The sequence below is a fragment of the Cervus canadensis genome, chromosome 9 (assembly GCF_019320065.1).
Source record: "Cervus canadensis isolate Bull #8, Minnesota chromosome 9, ASM1932006v1, whole genome shotgun sequence".
NCBI classification, from domain to species: domain Eukaryota; kingdom Metazoa; phylum Chordata; class Mammalia; order Artiodactyla; family Cervidae; genus Cervus; species Cervus canadensis.
The window spans coordinates 1,768,416-1,789,488 of NC_057394.1; the positions used below are offsets into that span (position 1 = coordinate 1,768,416).

The 21,073-nt window shown below is 55.2% G+C and overlaps 2 protein-coding genes across 6 annotated transcripts in view; one reads left to right on the forward strand and one right to left on the reverse strand.

The window, feature by feature from the left end:
• Window positions 1-20,061, reverse strand: part of ARHGEF7 (Rho guanine nucleotide exchange factor 7) — a 102,890-nt gene extending 82,829 nt beyond the window's left edge. For all 5 annotated transcript variants that reach the window (XM_043478183.1, XM_043478182.1, XM_043478193.1 and 2 more), the window contains exon 1: window positions 19,723-20,061. In XM_043478183.1, coding sequence (XP_043334118.1) covers window positions 19,723-19,887 — 165 coding nt within the window. In that variant the 5' untranslated portion in view covers window positions 19,888-20,061. The remainder of the gene's footprint in view (window positions 1-19,722) is intronic.
• On the forward strand, window positions 6,175-6,847 carry LOC122447535 (cAMP-dependent protein kinase inhibitor gamma-like). Its single transcript, XM_043478194.1, has one exon. It carries the CDS (start codon window positions 6,359-6,361, stop codon window positions 6,587-6,589), a length of 231 nt encoding a protein of 76 aa, XP_043334129.1. The 5' UTR covers window positions 6,175-6,358; the 3' UTR covers window positions 6,590-6,847.
• Window positions 20,062-21,073: the final 1,012 nt, after the last annotated feature.

The window sequence follows — 21,073 nt, forward strand, 5'->3', positions numbered from 1 at the left end:
TTTGGACCATAAAGAAAGCTGAGCGTTGAAGAATTGATGCTTTTGAACTGTGGTATTGGAGAAGACTCCTGAGAGTCCCTTGGACTGCAAGGAGATCCAACCAGTCCATCCTAAAGGGAAATCAGTCCTGAATATTCATTGGAAGGACTGATGCTGAGGCTGAAACTCCAATACTTTTGGCCACCTGATACAAAGAACTGACTTATCGGAAAAGACCCTAATGCTGGGAAAGATTGAAGGTGGGAGGAGAAGGGGGCGACAGAGGATGAGATGGGTGGATGGCATCACCAACTCGATGGACATGAGTCCGAGTAAACTCCGGGAGTTGGTGATGGACAGGGAGGCCTGGCGTGTTGCAGTCCATGGGGTTGCAGAGAGTTGGACACGACTGAGCGACTGGACTGAACTGAAACCAGAGCCACTGCTGACTTTCTTCAGCTCCATCTCTGTACTGTTTCTGGTCCTTCCTATTGGTCTCCTCTCCCACTGCACACACTTCAGAACGGCTGGCCACGCCTGTGCCCACGGGTGGAAGAGCCCATGCAGAAGCTGCGGTCCCTGAGGGGAAGGTGCCGTGTACCTGCGCAGTGTCCATGCAGCAGCTGGGGCTGAGAGTCCGTCTCACTGTTCATACTGTTCGCTGAACCCAGGGTAGGCGAGGTGCGAGCGGGGAAGCTGGAAGAAAACTCGAGGAGCCCCGGGAACTGCAGACAGGCTCGCTCTCCCCTGACTGGCACCCAGCCGGAGCAGCAGACACGCCGTGTTCTCCTGTAGTTGACCCAGCAGTCAGCCACAACACGGCCATGACACCGGCCAGGACACGGGCCATAACACAGCCCCCAGGGCACATCAGGTGGAGCTCACATGTGTTTACAGAACACACGTGGCCCGCGGCCAAGCGGGTACATCGTGACGCGCACGGGCAGTGCTGTAAGGACTCCCAGCTGCTACATAACCACGTATTTACAACACGTGGGGCGAGAGAGCCTGACCACCGCCATCTTGGCTAATTTGCTCTCTCCCTACAGAGTCCTCGGAGAAGGCAATGGCACCCCACTCCAGTACTCTTGCCTGGAAAATCCCATGGACGGAGGAGCCTGGTAGGCTGCAGTTCATGGGGTCACTAAGAGGCAGACACGACTGAGCCACCTCACTTTCCCTTTTCACTTTCATGCATTGAAGAAGGAAATGGCAGCCCACTCCAGTGTTCTTGCCTGGAGACTCCCAGGGATGGGGAGCCTGGTGGGCTGCCATCTATGGGGTCGCACAGAGTCGGACACGACTGAAGCGACTTAGCAGCAGCAGCAGCTAGAGTCCCAGGGCGGAAGCCGGCCCCCAGGAGCAGAGCTGTCTGCTGTCTGAACGGGGGGCTGGGGGCGGCAGGTCTCACAGGTCTGCTCTTTGCCTCACGGACAACCCAGCCTCCTTCCTTCAACCGAGATGCCTCAGGTTAAGATGTCCCGTGTCTGCAGCCACTGCACTGTCTATCCCGCTATCCTCAGGTGTCCGGGAGGGGTCTGGGCTGCCTGCCATGGCCCTGGTTTACCGCTGTGCCCCCTCCAGCCTCTCCCCACAGTGAACCAGGGGCAGCAGTGGGGCTTCGGAGCAGCACCAGCCACCTGCTCAACCAGCCCTCCTGGCTCAAGACCCCATCTATCACTTTTAAACAGTCTGAGAAGCTGCACTGAAGCCTCTGGGCCAGAAGATGGGACACTCTGGAGACCACCTTGGAGAAGCTTTGTTTTCACCCACGGGTTAGCACGGGGGAGGTCTGAAGGCACGCAGAGGGTGCTGGCTGACTCTGCAGAGAGGCTGAGAAGCCGAACAGAGCCTTCACGGGGAAGAAACCTGAACACAGGGACAGGAAACAGCTGAAGACGCCCGCTGGCCGTGCGCCTCTCCACAAATAGCAGCTGAGACCCTCCCTGGAGGGCAGGCCAGGGGCGGGGCGGCCACAGCCGGGACACTCCTGCCGTAAAAGCCTCTCGCGTGAAAGAAGCCAGCTGAGACGTCATATTAAGGCGAGTAATAAAAAGGTGATAAAAGATCGTTATCGCCAAGAGGCTGGAGTATCTGCAGAGGGCAGGCTGAGTCATGTAGGGCCGTGGCTGTCAGACGTGTAGCTGGGAGACATGTTTTCAAACGGTCGCTTAGAAAAACGGACCTTCCTAGGTTAAAGACGAGGCTGCCAATGCAGACTCCGGAGTTCTAGACCTTCTTTACCACTGTGGCTGGAATACGTCCCTGTACATGTATAATTTGCCAGTTGCCTCACCCCTCGGCTCAAAACTCTCAGCAGCTCTCCATTTCACTCAAGGACAAGAGCCAGAGTACTTTCAAGAGAAAGAAAAGATAAGACACAGACAGGAAAGAAGAGCTCATTTGCAAAACACATGTCTAGTCAAGGGCTTGTACCCAAAACATACAGAGAAGTACTAAAACTCAACAACAAGAAGACAGACGGCCCAGTGAAAAAATGGGCAAAAGACATGAAGTCTCCTCGCCAAAGAGGGCACAAGACGGTGTCTCGCTGTATCTCACTGTTCGCTGAACCCAGGACAGGCAAGGCACAGCTGGACGAAGACGCCAGGAGCTGCAGGAACCGCAGACACGCATTACTGGCAGCAGCCAGGCAGACATCCTCTCCTCTCTAATGGCTGACGCCCCAGCAGCAACAACCACACAACTCAGCTCAACGCGATTCTGTCCTAACTGGCCTCAACTGCAGGAGTTTTCAGGTGCTGCTTATATTATAGGTCACTGTGCACGCACCATGCTATAAAGGACCTCGGCTGTTACATAACCACATTTTTACGAAACTTGGGGCGAGAGAGCCTGACCACTGCCATCTTGGCTAATTCCCTCTTTTCCTACAGATGGCAACGCAACTGACAGGTGAAAAGATGCCCCACGTCAGCTGATCAGGGAAGTGCAGATCAACACAGCAGTGAGACGTCCCTGCACATCCGTGAGACTGTGCCCCAGGCTGGTGAGGACCTGGGGTGACAGCAGCCCCATCCCCGGCCGGCAGGAACATGAGCCACAGAGAGACCGCGGAAGACGGCTCCTTACAAAACTGCACATCCTCCCACCCAAGGTCCAGCAGTCTTGCTCCTTGGGTAAATTCGCTTTACCCAAATGAGTTGAAAACATGTCCATGCAAAGACCTGAATATGAATGTTTATAGCAGCTTTATCCATAACTGCCAAAAGCTGGACGTCATCAAGATGCCCTTCTGTAGGTGAGTGAGTAAACAGACTGTGGTTTACTCACTGACAATGCAGACAACGGGAGATCACTCAGTCATAAAAAGAAACGAGTGGTCAAGACACAGGAAGGCACAGCAGAGACTTAAATGCACACGACCGAGTGACGGAAGCCAATCTGAAAGGGCTACACACCGTGTGACCCTACGTGATGACATCCCAGAAGAGGCAGAACGGCCAGGGATGAGGGGACAGGGTGGGATGATGAACAGGCAGAGTGCAGAGAAGTCTTAGGGCCGTGAACCGTCCCGCGTGACGCTGTGATGATGGACATGGGTGGTGTCCAAGCCCACGACTGCACAGCGCAGGGCGAATCCTCACGTCCACTACGGACTTTTCTCAGTGTATCAGCCTCGCGTCACCCACTGCAGCAGCTGACGCACACTGATGCAAGACGTTAACAGCAGGGGAAAGCGGGGAGGGCTGGATGGAAATCTCTGTGCTTTCTGCTCAGTGTTTCTAGAAACCTAAGACTGCAAATAAAGTCTACTGAGTTGTTTTTTTTTTAAGTCAAAGTCCTTATGATGGCTGAGCCTGCCTGCACAGGCAGCTCTCCCGTGCCCTCCCTGACCTCACCGGCCAGCCCCTACTCTCCCCCAACCCACAGTGGCCTCTGCTGTTCCCAGAATTTGCCAGCCAGGCTCCCACCTCAGGGCCTTCTCACCGGCTCTTCCCCTCGCCTGAAACTCCCTTCTTCCTGATATTCAGGTCCCGCCTTTGCTCATATGCATTGTCTTTGTTTAAATGTCACTCCCTGGCACACCTCCCTACCGGCCAGATGCAAAACTGCAGCATTACCCTACCTGCCCGCACCCCTGCCCCCCCCCCCCCCGTTTCCTCCATAGCTCCAACACAAACACGCTACGCAATCGACGTGCGTGCCATGCGCACGTCCAGAGAGCCTCCTTGCACATGGAGCACACATTTCACATGCAGACTCTGTGTGAGGAGTGCTAGGTCTCAACACCTGGCATACAGTGATACAAGCACTGAGCATATTAACCGTTAGGTGATTGAATGGCTTACTTAAGGACCAGTGCCTGTGACTCGAATTGGTACCAGAACCACTTGGGTACAGCTTCCAGAAGTGGAGGTGAGTGACGCTGACAGCACCTAGAACCAAAAAGTAAGGCAACTGGTCTAACATGAGAACTGAATACTTGATACAGGAACCACGCTTTAAAAAAAAAAAAAACACATGGAGATATAATCACCACAGACAAAACGACACAGAGGGAAAAGACGCTCTCGGGTTTTAGCATAAACCCGTAAGCCCTTTCTGTCAAGGCTGACGGATGCATCCTGTTGCCGCCAGCCCCACCTGAGGCTGGCTGCCAGCCACCACCCAGAGCTCCAAGGACAGCCAGCCCAGGGCCCGGGCTCCGCTCCCCTCCGCGTGCACGTCAGCCAGGCGCCGCCGAGCGCCAGGCTCTGGTTTCAGGGATGGTTCCCCATCACCCAGGACGATCACTTTCTCCAGGCAGGGCCCATAACCAGCTGGCAGGCTCCCCCAGGCCTCGCCTCCTGCCCGAGTCCGGCACCGGGACGGCCGCCCAGGAGACCCGTGTGGGGACAGGCTGCCCTGTACTCGGGTCCTAAGCCTCACCGGGAGGCTGGAACATGCTGACGCAGCCCTCCCGGAATCCCAGCCTCGGTCGGCTTTCTTGTTTCACTGCGGCTGCCGCAGGCAGCCCTCACCGCGTCCCCTTCCTTCGATCCCTTCCTCCCTGTCCCTCAGTCCGAGCAGACCAAGTCCCCGGGCCCACGGATTCGGTCTCCTCCCCTCGAGTTTTGAGCCCATGCAGTGAGCTGGACTTCAGTTATTCTACATTTCAGCTCTGTAATTTCCACATTTCTTTTGTTACAACTCCTCTTTCTTAGCTAAGATTTCCTAGTTTTCCGTTTGTTTCAAGAGAATCTGTAACTGTTTTTTGAAGCCTTTGTATGATGGCAGCTTGAAAACCCTTGTCAGGTGATTCCAGCCCCTTCACCTGAAGGAGATGGCCCCTGAAGGTCCCTCGGCAGTACAGTATCATCTAGAAAAGCAGCGTGCTGTGACCGGACTTGGGTGGCGGGGTTGCCAGAAATTGTTTTCTCCTGTATTCAGTGACAAAATGCACTTCTAAATTGGCTTTTGTTGTTCAGTCGCTAAGCTGTGTTGGGACTCTTGCAACCCCATGGACTGAGCCTAACAGGCTCCTCTGTCCGTGGGATTTTCCAGGCAAGAACACTGGAGTGGGTTGCCATTTCCTGGCCCAGGGGATCTGCCTGACGCAAGGGTCGAACTCACAACTCCTGCCTTGGCAAGTAGGTTCTTTACCACTGAGCCACGGGGAGAGCCCTCTTAATTGGCTACTGAACTGAAAAGCGCCGAATGGACTGAAATCGAGACGCACGCCCTCAGCAGTGGTGGAAAGCCAGCACAAGCCACAGACCCCCACACACCTTCAGAGAGAAGAGGTCCCCGGCCTAAGGACCCAGGCCCACCCCCCATGGGCGGCAGCAGGAGGAGGAGTCACGGCCCTGCTGACCCCCACGCTAAAGAGTGTTTTCACCTGGATCCCGGATGCCACCCAGCCCCAAGCCCACAGCACGGCTGATCTACCTCTCCCCTTAAAAGCCTCAGTTTTAGACAGAACCCTTACCTACAAGTGTCTCCATATCTTTTGGTAACTTTTAGTGACTCATCCTCTTAGTGAGCTACAGTTCCTCCCAACCCTAATATGAATATTCCAAGGATCCTGCCTTAAGTGCCCTGACTTAAATAAAGTGAAGTCACTCAGTCGTGTCCAACTCTTTGCGACCCCATGGACTGCAGCCTCCCGGGCTCCTCCGTCCGTGGGATTTTCCATACAAGAGTACTGGAGTGGGTTGCCATTTCCTTCTCCTGACTTAAATAAAAAAGTCATCAGGGCTCCGCTGAGCTCGGCGGGCGCCTGGCAGCCCTCGGGAGGCGCTGCAGGCTGGCGACCCGGGCTTGGCTGGCGGCGGGACAGAAGAATTTCCACGTTGATTAGTCAACGGTGGAAAATCTGAAGAGATGCGAGCAGGAAAAAGAAACTAAACCAGGCCTGAAGAGCGATGCGACAGGCATGATGGAGGTCGAGTCCTCCTACTCGGACTTCATCTCCTGTGACCGGACGGGCCGCCGGAACTCGGTCCCCGACATCCAAGGAGACTCCGAGGCCGTGAGCGTGCGGAAGCTGGCTGGCGACATGGGCGGGCTGGCCCTCGAGGGCGCACAAGGACAGGCGGAGGTGCGCACCTCAGACAAGGAAGCCAGCAGCCAGCCCGAGAGCAGCGATGGCACCACCTCATCCTAAACGTGACCTTGCCCGAGGAGGCTGGGCGGGAGATGCGCCGTGGAGCCGGAGCCCTGGCATTGCCCTGAGCAGTGTGTTCCAGGCAAGCAGGGCCAGACTGGAAGGCGGGCCCAGGGGCTCCCGCAGCCCCCTCCCTCGAAGGCCCTCTGCCCGCACCCCCAGGCTCCACGCCCCCACCACCTCCCCCTGCGCCGGGGTACATTTCAAGACACTGTAACCGCAAGGATGTAATTTATCCAGGGGGTGCCGGGGCTGGGTCCTGGCCCCAGGGGTGAGCAGCCCGGGCGGGATCACGTCCCAGCTCAGTCCCCTTGTCTCCAGCCTTTCCAGCCTTCTGAGTCAGGACACCTTCTTACCCCGTTTTTAAAAAATCACTTTTAAACTTTTTAGAAACTTTCAACCTTTTCTCAGCAGAGAAGGGAGGGAGCTGACAATTTACTTTTTTTTTTTTTTTTTGGAAGCCATTGTGAGCTAAACTCTTGGACCATCTATGCAGCTCTGAGGTTCCCTCCTGGAGCTTCACAGATCCATTTTTAGGGAAGGGATTTTTGTGCTCAAAACCATCTTGATTAACTCTCTGCCCTTTCTACCAAGATAAGTGACACCTAGGACCCAGGAAATAAATGCTGATGATTTGTGGGGAAAAAAAAAAAAGTCATCAAATCGCAAGCAAGCCTCCTGAGCTTGGTCTCCTAACGGAGACTGTGTTTCTCTTCTGTTTTATACAAGAATTTCTAGAAGTAAACAGACAGGTGAGGAATCCCATTTTGCAGATAAATTCCAAGTGCCCCTTCCAATCCAAGGCAGGATTTCTTTCACTCTACCTCCACGTTTCAAGGCTCCAAAAGCCTGCCGTGAAGCAGCCAGGGGTCTGCTCTGTTCTGATCTAATAAGCACTGGGTTAGGACATTTCCCCAGCACGGGGGTGGGGAGCTCACAAGATCAGCAAGCAGCCCGCGCTCACCTGTGGGGAAGCCCCCGGGGGCTCACACCTTGGTCCCCTGTCCTTACAGCGCCGCGTGGGTCATGGGGCTGGCCCCAGGTTATAGCACCGCCAGGCCGATGAGCTCGGGGGCTGTGAGTGGTCCTGAAACATGCCCCCTGGACCGGCAGCGTGCACTTGTGAGAAATGCCCACCCTCCCCAACCTGGACTGTGAAATCAGAAACTCTGGGTGGAGCCCAGCAGTCTGCATCTTCACAAGCCATCTAGGAGGTTCTGGGCACACTCATGCGTAAGAACTGCGTAACCGCCTGGGCCAAAGGTGCAAAGCGAGGAACCACCACCGAAACACAGGTGCTGCCAGCTGCGATGTCAGTAGCTTCACTCATAACTTTGATGTAAAATTGTAAACATTTTTATACAAAAATTCATTGTTGGGCAGCTATGCTTCCAGCTACAAGAAAAGGAAAAGGAAACCATCCTAAGCCTGAAATCTCAAGTCATAGGCTCTTCGTGGAAGTGAGAGGTGAGGGAGAGAGGGAAGAGACGTCTTCCTCCAACGTCCTTATCAACAATACTGTCCCCGCCACGGGCGCGCATGCTCAGTCGTGTCCGACTCTGTGCGGCCCCACGGACTGCAGCCCGCCAGGCTCCTCCGTCCATGGGATTCTCCAGACGAGAATACTGGAGTGAGTTACCATTTCCTCCTCCAGGGGATCTTCCCAACCCAGGGATCAAACCCACATCTCCTGAGTCTCCTGCACTGGCAGGTGGATTCTTTACTTTAAGCCACTTCATCCTCTCAAAGGAAAACGACTAAGGAGGGAAAAGAACCAGTGAGCCTCCATTCCCCACACAAGGAGACAGACTGACGAGTGTGGGTTTTATTGCTTTGAATGGGGAAGTGAAGTGAAGTGAAGTGAAAGTCGCTCAGTCGTGTCCAACTCTTTGTGACCCATGGACCATGGGATTCTCTAGGCAAGAATACTGGAGTGGGTAGCCGTTCCCTTCTCCAGGGGATCTTCCCAACGCAGGGATCAAACCCAGGTCTCCTGCATTGCAGTCGGATTCTTTACCAACTGAGCTCCCAGGGAAGCCCTTGAATGGAAAATATAACACCCAGCAGCTAAACATTGCTTACACTCACTGAGGTTGTTTAGGGACAGTATTCCCAGTAAACACAACTTGATTTACTTTTATCTCCCTTCATTTATGATAAAATATAACTAATTGGCAGTGTTTCCTACATGAGAGAGAGAGAGGGAGCAGGCCCAGGAGAGGTGTGCGTATATTCATAAAATTATAAAGCAAATAGTCTTTGACTTGAACCCGAACGTCCTAAAAACTGTACATTGTCCCTAAAAAGGCCTTCCCTCCAATGAATCTGGACTCTCAGGTGTCAGCAGCATGTAGAGACGGCCTAGAGTAGCAGGTTCTCAACCATCCTTATCTTTACCTAAAAAGCCATTCACTGCAAAATGAATCAAAGCGGGGAAACTCAACACCTGACGTGAATTCATTTATGATAAGACAGGGGTTTTCCCTGGCAGTTCAGTGGTAAAGAAGCCACCTACCAATGCAAGAGACAAGATTTCAGTCCCTGGTGGAGAAAGATCCCACATGTCGAGGAGCAACTCAGCCGGGGGGCCACACCTCCTGCACCCGTGCCCTGGAGCCGAGGAGCCGCCCCTGAGCCCGCGGCCTGGAGCCCGGGACCCGCCCCTCCTGAGCCCGCGTGTCACCACGCCCGAAACCCGAGGACCGCAACAAGAGAAGCCGCCACAGGGAGAAGCCTGGGCACCAAAAAGCTACAGAGTAGCCCCCGCTCGCCGCAACTAGAGAAAGCCTGCACAGCAGCGGAGACCCAGCCCAGCCAAAAATAAATAAATATTAAATTTTTTAAAAAAGATTTTCAAAAAAGATAAAACAAATTTATTTTAAAAAAATAGTAAGTTGGAAATGGGCTCAGAGTGACCACTGCTTGGCCGCAACACACTCACCGGACTTGAACACGTGTTAAAACATGTAGGAAGTGAAGGAAAACCACACAGATGTATTTCCCTGAAGCTACTGAAAGGAAGAGAGTTCTCTAAAGTCTCCTTTATCAAGAAAAAAAAAATTGCTGAAGGTCCACTTCCTTTTAACAAAATTTCCAAGCGTTGATGAGCATGAGGCTGTGGAAACCCGCCCTGAGTCCATGTATCCTGGGATCCCGCGGGCCCGCGCTCTCGCAGCCCCACACTCTGCCCCCCAGCCTCGGGCGCACCGCTGCCCCGGTTCCGACAACACCCCGCAGCCCTACGCTCGGCCCCTCCCTGAGCACAGGGGCCCCGTTCACGTCACCGCCCCCGAGGCTGACTACTCTGTCTTCCCCCCATTTCTCCTGGTCAGCCTAAGAGGGTCATCAGTTCTGTGGATTCTTCTCAGAGAACAAGCTTTGGGTTTTGCTGTCTCCCTCTGGTAATTCTCTGCTTTCCACGTCACCGGTTGGTCATCGAGTTCTTCATTTTTCTGTTCTGTCTGGTGCTTACTTGGGCTTAACTTGCCTTTATTGTTGTAGCTTCTTAAGACGGCAGCTCTGTTCCACCCCACAGAAGCCTCAAATCCTGTGCAGAGTGAGTTCCCTCTCACTCCCAGAACATCGTTCTAACTACTTATAAACAGGATGCCTAAGACTCACACCCAATTAAATCGTTACTGTGAGTTATGTGAGGACCCAGCCTGGGCTCGCCAGCAAGGCAGTTACCCGGGTTCAGTCTACATAAACGTGCTTGGTCAGAGGTCAGAGGAAGGAGAAAGGAACCTTTCCTCCCCGTTCCTCTCGCAAAGATGAAGCCTGGGAGACGCTCAGTCCCAGGCTCTGGCCACTCAGAGGCGTGGCTTCAACCTGTGCTGCTCTCTGGAAGCTTAACCTCTGCCAAGAGGCTGCTGGGAACCTAACCCCGTTCTATTTATGGGGCTTGTTTTCAAAGGAAATGAAAATGCCTTAACAGATAAGAGAACCGCAACCAGAAAACTTCACATTTCCATGAGAAGAAATCTGCTATGCATGTCGCTGGACAAGGCAGTTTCTCCAGCACCACAGAGAGACGGCCCTGCGGTCACCCAAGAAGTGGAGGCTGACGGGCGTGCGTTCCCACGCCTCTGGCTCCTCCCGAGAGCCAGCAACCCGGCCTCAGGGCCAGGACGAGGCCTCCGAAGCGCCCAACTTTCTACAGAATTTCTACAACATTCTTCACAGAGTGACGGACAAAGTCATAACCTTTCGGTACGCATTCCTGGGTCAGGAAGATCCCCTGGAGTAGGGATGGCTACCCGCTCCAGGATTCTTGCCTGGGAAATCCCATGGACAGAGGAGCCTGGTGGGCTACATCCATGGGGTCACAAAGAGTCGGACACGACTGAACAACTGACCACACAGGCACACACGGAAAGCAACAAGCTTTTTTCAGAAAGTCTATATTCCTGACAAGACTCCTGGACAAATTTACTAACTTCAGCTGGAGTTAAAAGTCTCTTGTGAACTTACAAATAATTATGTGTCAAACGTTTTAATTAAATCTTTTCAACTAAGATGTTTCTGTTACCCAAAGTGTATTTTCCTCTAAGACATCATTGAGCATAAACACATTATATTTCAAAAGTTAGAACATTAATTTGCTAGATTAAATTTTAGGAATAAAAAAATTTTAAGTACAAAAAAAAAGTCTCTTATGAACTTCAGCCATCTCAAGCTCAGGGAGTCAGAGCAAAGTGTGTTCCCGGCAGAAACTCAGCAGTGAGACACTCAGGATGGAGGGAAAAGGGCCGCCACAGGCCAGAGGGATTGCAGGCAATCCAAACCAGGCTGTCCTCAGGATTTCTGCTTGACTGCTAAAAAAATCATGCTGCCAGAACACGACTTCTGCCAGGAACTGCGACTTCAAAGCAAACCTGGACACCAGGACTCCCGTTTTAAATAAAACCATTAGATGTCAGCTGGGAGGGGCTTCACGAGCTACACTTTTTTTGGTTCTGAATCACATGCACCTTCTTTAGAGAAAAGATAGGAACCTTATCAGTTCCTTTTTAAAGGCTGCTCTCGGTGTAACAGTAATTACGGTCACACACAAAACACCACTAGCACTCTCAAGCCTTGTACCGCGTCCACCGCCACGGGGAGGCCGCAGAACAAGCAGCCAGGAAGCCTCAGTGGCCGCTGAAGCGAGCTTGTGCTTCTGACCGTGGGGCCGCAGGCCTGCCGGGCGGTGCTCGGCTCGCCTGGGCTCACGCAGCAGTGGGGACCTCTGATCGAGGTGGCAGCTCTGCTGACCTCGGCGGGACTGGCCCATGAATGGGGTCGGAGGGCTGCGGGTGGGCCCAGGGGGCCTCAGCAGGGACAGCTGGGCTCTTGGCCCTGTGGTCTTGGGGCCCGGGCTGGTCCCAGGTGCAGGCTCTGAGAGAGCATGGAAACACACCAGGCCTCCTGGGAACTGGTGCCTGCCCCCTTCTGCCACATCCGTTGCCAGAACAAGTCAAGGTCAGCTCAGATGCAAGAAGTGAGGAAACAGGCCCCTCCCAGCCCTCGATGGGAAGAGCTGCAGCGTGACTCGACAAGCCGTGAGGGGCGTGGCTGCAGGGGCAGTGAGGAGGGGGCGTGGGGGCCTCCTCCGTAACCTGCCACGGCCCTTCTCTAATCTGTTGTGTGCCCTACGAAGCTGACCTCCGTGGAGGCTGACCTCTCTGCCCCATTGCCCCAGCACAGACCTGGAGACCCCATTCACTTAGACTACAGTGTGAATGACTCCCCCCAGGCCACACAGTGCACAACTTACACAACCGTATGGTGCTGCCCTCAGCGAACCCATCTGCAAAATGACGAGTCTGTGCTGCATGACGTCGTGAGAACGCCTTCCACCCGGAATTCACAAATGCCTTACACTTCAGACCCTATGGTTTCTCTTACGACTTGCCTGAAAAGGCAGTACAGAACACACGTGTGTGTGTGTGTTTCCATGTGTATGATGGGTACACTAGCATGCACACAGTAGGAACATAAATACATCGGTTAAATATGTTGACATTGGAATGAAGATTAAAATAATTTTGAACAAATGTGTTGCAAATGTACAAACATCCCACCCTTCTTCCTGGATTCCAGGACTATCCCACAAAAGCAAGGCTGAGAACTACTAGTCTGGTTCATCAAACAAGAAATACAGAGCTAAAGTTGGACAAAAAAAACATAAGGAAACAAATGATCCAACCCTAACTTGGTAGAAATGAGGAGAGGAAACGTCAGAAACGGTTCCCAGGACGCAGGCCCAGGACGCCCTCCCAGTGCAGACACAGGGCCCTGGCAGGCCTCACTGCCCATCTGTGACTCTGGGCCCTTCCATGCACGAAACCCTAGACGCGCGAAACCCGAGCCCCCGGCCGGCCCTCTGGCCCCTCGAGCCAGCAGCTGCGTGCGCCCAGCAGCTGCGCGGGGACCTGGAGCTAAGCGGAGGACCCGGGAACACATCCCGTGGTCCCACCACCCCGGGCCATGGGATCCATAAGGGTGAGAAGGGAGGGCCGCCAGCACCCTAAGACGGCAAGAGTGTCCAGTTGTGAGAATAAGGACATGTTCCCGGATGTGGGCAGCCTTAAGGTTCAAATCCTGGCTTGATTTTCCCGGCCACAGCACGAGGTGTTGATCTGTAAAGTTTCATCCACAAGGGCCCGGTCTGTGCCCAGCACCGCACACAACCCCTCACGTCCAGTCACTTACCCTCGTGACAAGCCTACTGGCCCAAGAGGCCGTTTCCTCCAGGCAGGAATGGTTAATCTTGATTTTCTCTCTCTGTCACTCAATCATGTCTGACTCTTTGAGACTCCATAGACTGTAGTGCACCAGGCTCCTCTGTCCATGGGATTCTCCAGGCAAGAACACTGGAGTGGGCTGCCGTTTCCTTCTGCAGGGGATCTTCCCGACCCAGGGATCGAACCCACGTCTCCTGTGTCTTCTGCACCGCAGGCGGATTCTTTACCCATTGAGCCACTGGGGAAGCCCTAATCTTGTTTTTAGGAGGAAGAAAGTGAGGCTCAGAGAAGCAGGGCAGGTTGTCCAAAGTCACACAGCAAATGGACGATTCTGGAGCACATCCTGGGACTTACCCCACGGTACAGGCCCGGGGGAAGAGTGGGTCTTGGGAACCGCTGGGCCTCCCAGCACCGGTGCTGTCCTGGGCAGAGGTGAGCTCCCAGAGGGAGGGCTGGGCCTTGGCCTCCTTCTCCTGACCCCCGTGCAATGCCAGCCCAAAAGTCTAGAGACAGTCCCACCAAATAAGTGTAACTAACACACGCACGCACGCACACACACGGCATTGTTTTAAATCTCAGCTTAGATGGACTCTGAGTGAACTCAGGGTCCGAAGGCCCAGGAGCCCCAGCGAAGGTTATCAGGTGCCAGAACGAGAGCTGAACACTCGTCCGTGGGGGCGTCCTTCGCGAGGCCGCCTCTCACCGGTCCCCAAGGCCGGCTCCAGTGCCCTCCTTCCCTGCCGTTGCCCCCCCCCCCCGCCCGCCGGCTCCCATCCAGCCAGGCCGCCCGCCTGCGCCTGCGCACGGCATCACGCCGCCCCTTCCCTCCTCGGACGCCCGTGGATGGCAGCCGACCTAACCCTGCGCTCTCGTGTCCCCTGCGGCCGCTCAGGTCGGGGGCCTTCCCGCCCTGGCTGGTGACCCCGAAGCAGACGGGGGCCCAGCCGGGACTCACCAAGGCCGCCCGGGAGGTCCCGCCTGGGGCCGCGGGCACCCCGGGGGATCCGGGCTCGGCTGGGGCCCCGGGCTCGGCAGACTGCAGGGCCTCAGGGTCCTCCCCCGTGAAGCGGGGGCCTCGTGAGGCCACAGCAGTTTAGCTGCTCACGGCGCTCAGTGCTTTCTGGAAAGGAGCCGCATCTGAAGGTGGGCTGTGCTCAGAGAAAGCGGGAAGAAGGCCACGGCGGTGCCACTTCCATCGATAGCACGAGCTCCCAGGAGAACACAGGCTGCGTCCTCCCGCCCCAGGGCCCCCGGGGACAGCTTCCCCCACGAAAGGGCAGCCTGCGGCCCTTCCCCAGCGCCCGCAAACCCAAGGCACTCTGCACGCGTGTGCCTGTGCGCGCGTGCGTGCGTGCGTGCGCTCGGGAATGCCGGCATCGATACCCCAGCACTTCCAGCGTGGCTCTAGGGAGATGACGGGAGGCAGTCCCACTTGAATGGAATTTAGTTGTGTCTGCTCTGTTCCGAATGAAGCAGCAAGCGCACTTATAGCTCCTCCCTTCACTGGCGCTGGGTCGTGTCTGAAAGTCACTGCTTCAAAGGCAGATGTTTCTTAGGACAAAATCAACTATCCTGAAACCTCAAGCAGTTTCAGTAGAAGTAACTCAATACAGTCAGTAATTCCGTCTGCAAACTTTAAAGGTGTCTTCTCCTTACAAACACAGAAGTCCATGCGTTCTGGAACCTTTCTCTCGGAGAGCTTCACCCGTGATGAGCAGGTGTTTGTGGCAGCTACAGGACGCCGGCTTCCGAACCAGCTGGTCCGGAGTAAGGCCCTGACACCACACCACACTGCCAACCACATCCTTCTCAGGGGGCCAGAAAAAAGACACGCTTCTCCAGGTGGGTGCTCAGAACTGCTGTCCAATGGCCACTAGGACTACATTTTTCTTCTACCCCAGCCCGACCCAGAATCTCAAGAATGAGCAGAAAGCAAGTCAGGAATCAATCAGGAAAATGCAATTTCTTCCTGCCTTGCCACATCAGAATGCACGGATTCTCTGCAAGCCTGCGGAAGATCAGGCAGGAATGCCGCATCAGTTTGCTGTTGCTGTGTAGTCGCTAAATTGTGTCCGACTCTTTCTCGACCCCGTGAACTGAAGGCCACCAGATTCCTCTGTCCATGGAATTCTCCAGGCAAGAATACTGGAGTGGGTTGTCATTCCCTTCTCCAGGGGATCTGGAGAACCCAGGATCGAACCCAGGTCTCCTGCTTTGGCAGGCAGATTCTGCTGAGCCACCAGGAAAGCCCCAATCATAGGTTGGGAAAATAAACACCATACTCTAACCCATGCCTCAGAAATCAGCAGAGGCTGGACAGCCCAGGGCAAGTCCCTTCCAGCTTCTCATTCCTCAGCCCCTCTCTGTCTACACCGGACATTTTTTTTTTACTTTTCCTTCAGCCCCACACTGCTCGTTTTTAGAATTATGTCTTCCCCTGGACTAAAAGCCTTAAGAGCTTGTTATGCCGTCTTTCTTGTCTCCCATAGCACCTTGCACCTGCAGGCAGGTCAATACATACTAAGCTGATTTGGTCAAACTTACTGTGCAACCTGTTGTGGGTTGGGTCATGACCCCGGAAATTCGTGTGTTCCAGCCCTAAGCCCCAGGGCAGAATGGGACCTTATTTGGAAACAAGGTCATTGCTGATGTAAACTGTCAGTGTCATTCCCGGAGGGCGGCCCTCATCCACTGACCGGCGTCCTTTTGAAGGGGGCATCCCGACACAGAGAAGACCCTAGGGGACGCCATGGGCAGACTGGACCTGTGCTGCCACCAGCCAGGAACCAGCAGAGACCTCGGGGCAGTGGGGACAGACCCCCAACCGCTGCAGAGGGCGCGGCCCTGCCCACAACACCATCCCCAGGGCGTGAGAGCATGCAATCCTGGTATGTGAGGCCGGTCTGTGGGTCTTTGCTGCGAAGTCCCAGGAAGGTAACACACAGCCCAGCGGCTCCCACGAGTCTGGACGCACACCACACCCCGGGCACCAGCAGGACCACAGGGCAGTGTGTGTGACTCCACAGACACGGGTGGGAGAGGGTCTCCTGGCCACACTTTGTGGCTTACGGCGTGTGCTGTGTTCCTGGGCAGAGAGAGGGGGAACCGGGTCCCTGAGTGTTTGAATCCAGCAACGTCATCTGCTGCAGTAACAAGCGACATTAAAGCGGCCCGGGGACTTCCCTGGCGGTGCAGTGGTTAGGACTCCACACAGTCACCGCCGAGGGCCGGGGTTCGCTTCCTGGTGGGGAAACCAAGACCCCACCAGCCGCGAGGGGCATCCAATAACCAAGTAAGTAGTAAGTAAAGCAGCCTTTGACCACTCCCATTATCTGAACGTGTCTTCCTGGTCCTACAGGAGTTTCAGAGGCTGGGGTGTGACTGCCTCTCAATTTCACCCCCTCTGACTTCATGGTTCAGAGTCGGTTAAAGTGTTACCTAAGGAGCTGGGTGCCCAGAGGGCTCCCTGGACCCTGCAGCCTCCGTGTGTTCCTCATCACAGGAGGAATGAATGACGGAAGCAAACAGTATGGGCAGGTCAGAAAAACACCCTGGCTGTTACCAGGCAGAATCTAAGCAGCAGGGGCTCGCCCAGGGCAATGGAGGAAACCTCAGAACACCCACTGTTCTCTCCCCTTCGGCAGAGAGGACCCCTCTGCGGTAACAAACTGCATCTCTCGCCTGAACCGCTCCTGGCAAGTTTCTGAGCCCCTCCTGTCCCCGTCTGACCTTCCGCCTAAAGAAAAGCAGGCCACGTGAAGGGAACCTCAACAGAAAGCTTTGTAAAGCAAGCAGAACAATCTGAACCGTGATGAACTTCTTTCGTTCCTCACCCTCTTGCCGGCCCTGAAACAGAACAAACCTACAAAGGCACGAAACATACGGGGACATGCTTTCTTAATGAAAGGCACATGGGAAACCCGAGCCGCCCCAACGCTCCTCCCGACTCTGTGCTACGCTCTCCTCCGTCTGATGGTTCATTTTACATTTTGTGAATTTGCAAAAAGTTAGGTTGTAGGCTGCTGACACCCCGTTAGCCAGCCTTCCATGTGTTCATGTGGCAAGCTGGGGCCGAGTCAAGAGCCTTTCTATTGCATATGAATACTCGGCGAAGTTTCCAAACGTTCCTTTTTAAGGAAAAACAACGTCCTCAGCCTGGCGTTCCCACATTGGGGTGAAGGGTGCTCAGCGTGTGTGCTTTCTGGCAAACGGGAAAGTTATCTGGTGTGCATGCAAACATGGGAAAGTTCAAGTAAATAACGCATCTCAGGAAATGGAAAATGCTCATGAAACTTCTGAAACCCAGGGTTTCCAGGGGCGGAGAATGGCTAATATTTTACTCCTCAAACCTACCTTTGTACCACAGAGAAGTGGTCGCTATGTCTATAATTTGCGACTTTGACACTGAACTTGCAATGTGGCTGGGTCCCTCTAAACAAACCAGTTGGGGCCTCGGGGCGGGGGTGGGGGGGCCGTGATGAAAGGGTGGCTGCACTGTAAGAAGTTCCCAAACAACCATGGTTTTAGAGCATGCGGGGTTGTTTCAGTTTGGCTTCTGCAAATTAAACATGTTAGTCATTCCTCTCTTTGTTGCTTCCGAGATGAAAGGAGTGCTACAGTTTTCTAAGAAAATCTTTCTACAATTTAAAAGAAAGTGATTCTTGAAGTCCACCAGTCAATATGAATGCAGTTAATATGCCAAATAGCGTATGCATTGATAATGACATGTTTCTAATCAAACAGCCTCTGAAGTCTCTTAAAGCTTTACTCTTAGAAATGTAACCGTCTTTTATATAAGCCTGTTTTGGTTAAGTTAGCATGCATTTTCAATGCTTCTCAACATCTGTCTCTTATTACCAGAGATCCTGATACCCAGATGACAACAAAGTATTCTGAGTGCCTTGGAAGTTAGTCTGCCCTTTATTCCTGACTTCAGTCATAATTTTATTGTGACACCAGGTTCACTGAAGAGCAACATTTTTATTCCCTGGACAGACAGGGGGACAGTCTTTCTAAAATGCAGATTCTGTTTGCATAAATGTGTTCCATGTGGCAGCCTGGATGTGAGGAGAGTTTGGGGGAGAAAGGATACATGTGTGTGTATGACTGAGTCCCTTTGTTGTTGTCCACCTGAAACCATCACCGCATTGTTAATCAGCTATATTCCAATAAAAAATAAAGTTTAAAAAAATATGTTCCAAGTAAGAAAATACCTGAACCTAGTATGTACACACCATTCAGATGAATCTTTTCTGACCTTTAAAGATGTAGTGCCAGAACATGCATGAACTTAAAAGATTAAACATTTTACTTTCTAAAGTCACCTAATTAACATGTTATTGTTAGCAAATTGATACTGTACTGTTGGGGCCAATACACCCTATTTAAAAAATTAAATAATATTTCCAAGTAATGGTGTACTTTAATCTCTACATTTAACACCATTTAAGTAACTGTTGATCTTAAGATTATGTATGGGGGAGAAAAAAAACTGGGGTAAGATTGTAGTGTTTCTGAAACACGGGGATCCACCGTGTTTAAAACAGCCCTATCGGCTGGGTCCTGCTTTGTCAGCTGAGCCAGGGGAAAGCAAAGTTGAATCACTCAGAGCTGCGGTCAAGGTTCACACTCCAGCCGCGAGGAAACCGCAAGTCACCGACAAGGGCAGTCGGGTCTGCGAGACTCGGGATTCTGTTCCGAACCAGGGATGAACCTGAAAATGCAACCTAGGACTTGCGGCCGGCCCTGAACAACGCCAAGGCTTCCCGACCCCGCGTGAGGTCCTCCGGGTTTGGAGACAGGAGAATTCTTCCCTGGGGAGGTCAGCACACCATCTCCCAGCCCAGCTCTCCGCCACTGATAAACGCATCTTTTAAAAATGCAACTGGCCAGCGAACCAGAGGCCGAAAGTCTCACACGATAACAGCAACAAAAGCTGTTCAAACAAAGCCGGGGAGGACGCCCCGCGGGCGCCGCAGCCCGGTTTCGGCTCAGGTCGCCCGGAGCGGCGCCTCCTCCTGCGGGCGGGGCTCCCGCGACCCCCGGCCTCCCCGGGCCGCTCCCCTCGAACGCGGCCCCCCATACCCGCCGGCCCCGCACACAATGGCGCCTCGAGCCCGGGCGGGATCCCGCCGCCGGCTCCCCGCGCAGCCCGCGCGCCCCCCGCGCGCCCGGGCCCGCGCACAAAAGAGGCGCGTGGGCTTCTCCGCGCGCGCGCGCGGCCACCAGGTGCGGGCGCCGGCGACCCCGCGCCCGCGCGTCTCGGCGTACCCCGGGCCGCGGCGGGGGCCAGGTGGGGTGCGGGGCCTCCGTCCGCGCGGGGCCTCCCGCCGCCCGGGCCTCCCTCCGCCCCAGGCCTGTCCGCCAGGGGTGCGTGCGCGGGCCGGGGCGGGGGGGGGGGGCACTCACTTTCTCGATGGTGCCGGGCAGCAGGCGCTCCAGCAGCCTGCAGAGGACCACCCCATCCTTCAGAGACGCCTGCAGGAAGCCCTCCGGGTCCGAGATGGTTTTCTTGGGCGACTCCAGCACGCCCAAGGTAATGAGCCACGTAACGGTCTGCTCGGCGGAATTCATCGCGGCGGCGCGCCCGGCCTCCTCGCGCCGCGAGCGCGTCTCGGCGCCGTTCACCTCGGAGCGGCTGCGGCCCGGCCGGCTGCGCCCACCGCCCCCTCCTCCCGCTCGCCCATGGAGAGCCCGGCGACGGCGATTGGCTCGGGCGGCGCCGCGGTCCGGCCGGCTCGCGCTCCCTCGCGTGCGTCCTGGCCGACTGTCAAGCGCCTTTTCATTAGATGCACATGAACCTGCGGCGGCCGCCCGGCGCCGCCCCCGCCACCGCCTCCCGGCCCCCAGCCGCTGCCGCCGATGACATCACCGCGAGCAGAAGAAAGACGCCGCGCCGGAGCGGCCCCGCGCCCCGACCCGGGGCCGCCCGGACCCGAGCCGAAGCCGGGCAGCGCCGGCCCCCGCGTTCGGGCCCGCCGCCGTGCGCCCCCGCCGTGCGCCCTCCGCACCCCGCCGGAGGTGCGCGCGCGTCCCCACCTGCGTCGCCGGCTGGAGGGCCCCCGCCCCAAGGGCCCGGTGACCTCCAGGAGGCGACAGCCCGCCGGCCGCGAGAGCTCGCCGCGCCTCCCCGCCCGCGGGCCGCGCGCGCCCTTCACCGGGTGCGCCCGGCGGGGCCCGTGGCAGCCCCCTCGGAGGTGGAGACCCTGACCGGGCTCCTCTCGCTGTCCTGGCCCTTCTGCCGCCTCCTTCGCTCCTCGAGAGACTCGGGACCTTTGTTTGTATTCCTGATTCATGAATGTTTAAATGATTAAGTGCTTCCCAGAAAGCTCTTTTTATTTTTGCCAGTTTTATTTCAAGAGGTCGGGGGTGGAGGGAGCTGAAAACAAGACGGTTCCTTCTCTGCGCTACCTTGCAAGCCAGTAATTACAGAACACAATGATAATTAAATCTGGAACCAGATGGGGCTCTTTCGGGGAGGCATTGAAATCCCTGCTGCTGCTGCTGCGCTCCTTGGGGACGTGACCGGCCGGAGCGCCGTGTGACCGGTGGTAAGCCTGCCCCCAGCTGGGAGGCCCGTCTGCCTGGCTTGGGTGACCTCCCTGGCCGGGTGCGGCCGGCCCACCCTCCAGGACCAGAAACGTTGAAGCCACCGCAGGTTAAATTGATGGTGGTGTTCCAGACACTGGGGGAGGAAGGTCAAGAAAACAGCAGGACCTGAGCTGGGTCTGCACAGATGACTGGGAAGGAAGGACTCAAA

Coding starts and splice junctions, on each gene's coding strand:
- LOC122447535 (XM_043478194.1), top strand. CDS start 6,359: ATGATGGAGGTCGAGTCCTCCTACTCGGACTTCATCTCCTGTGACCGG.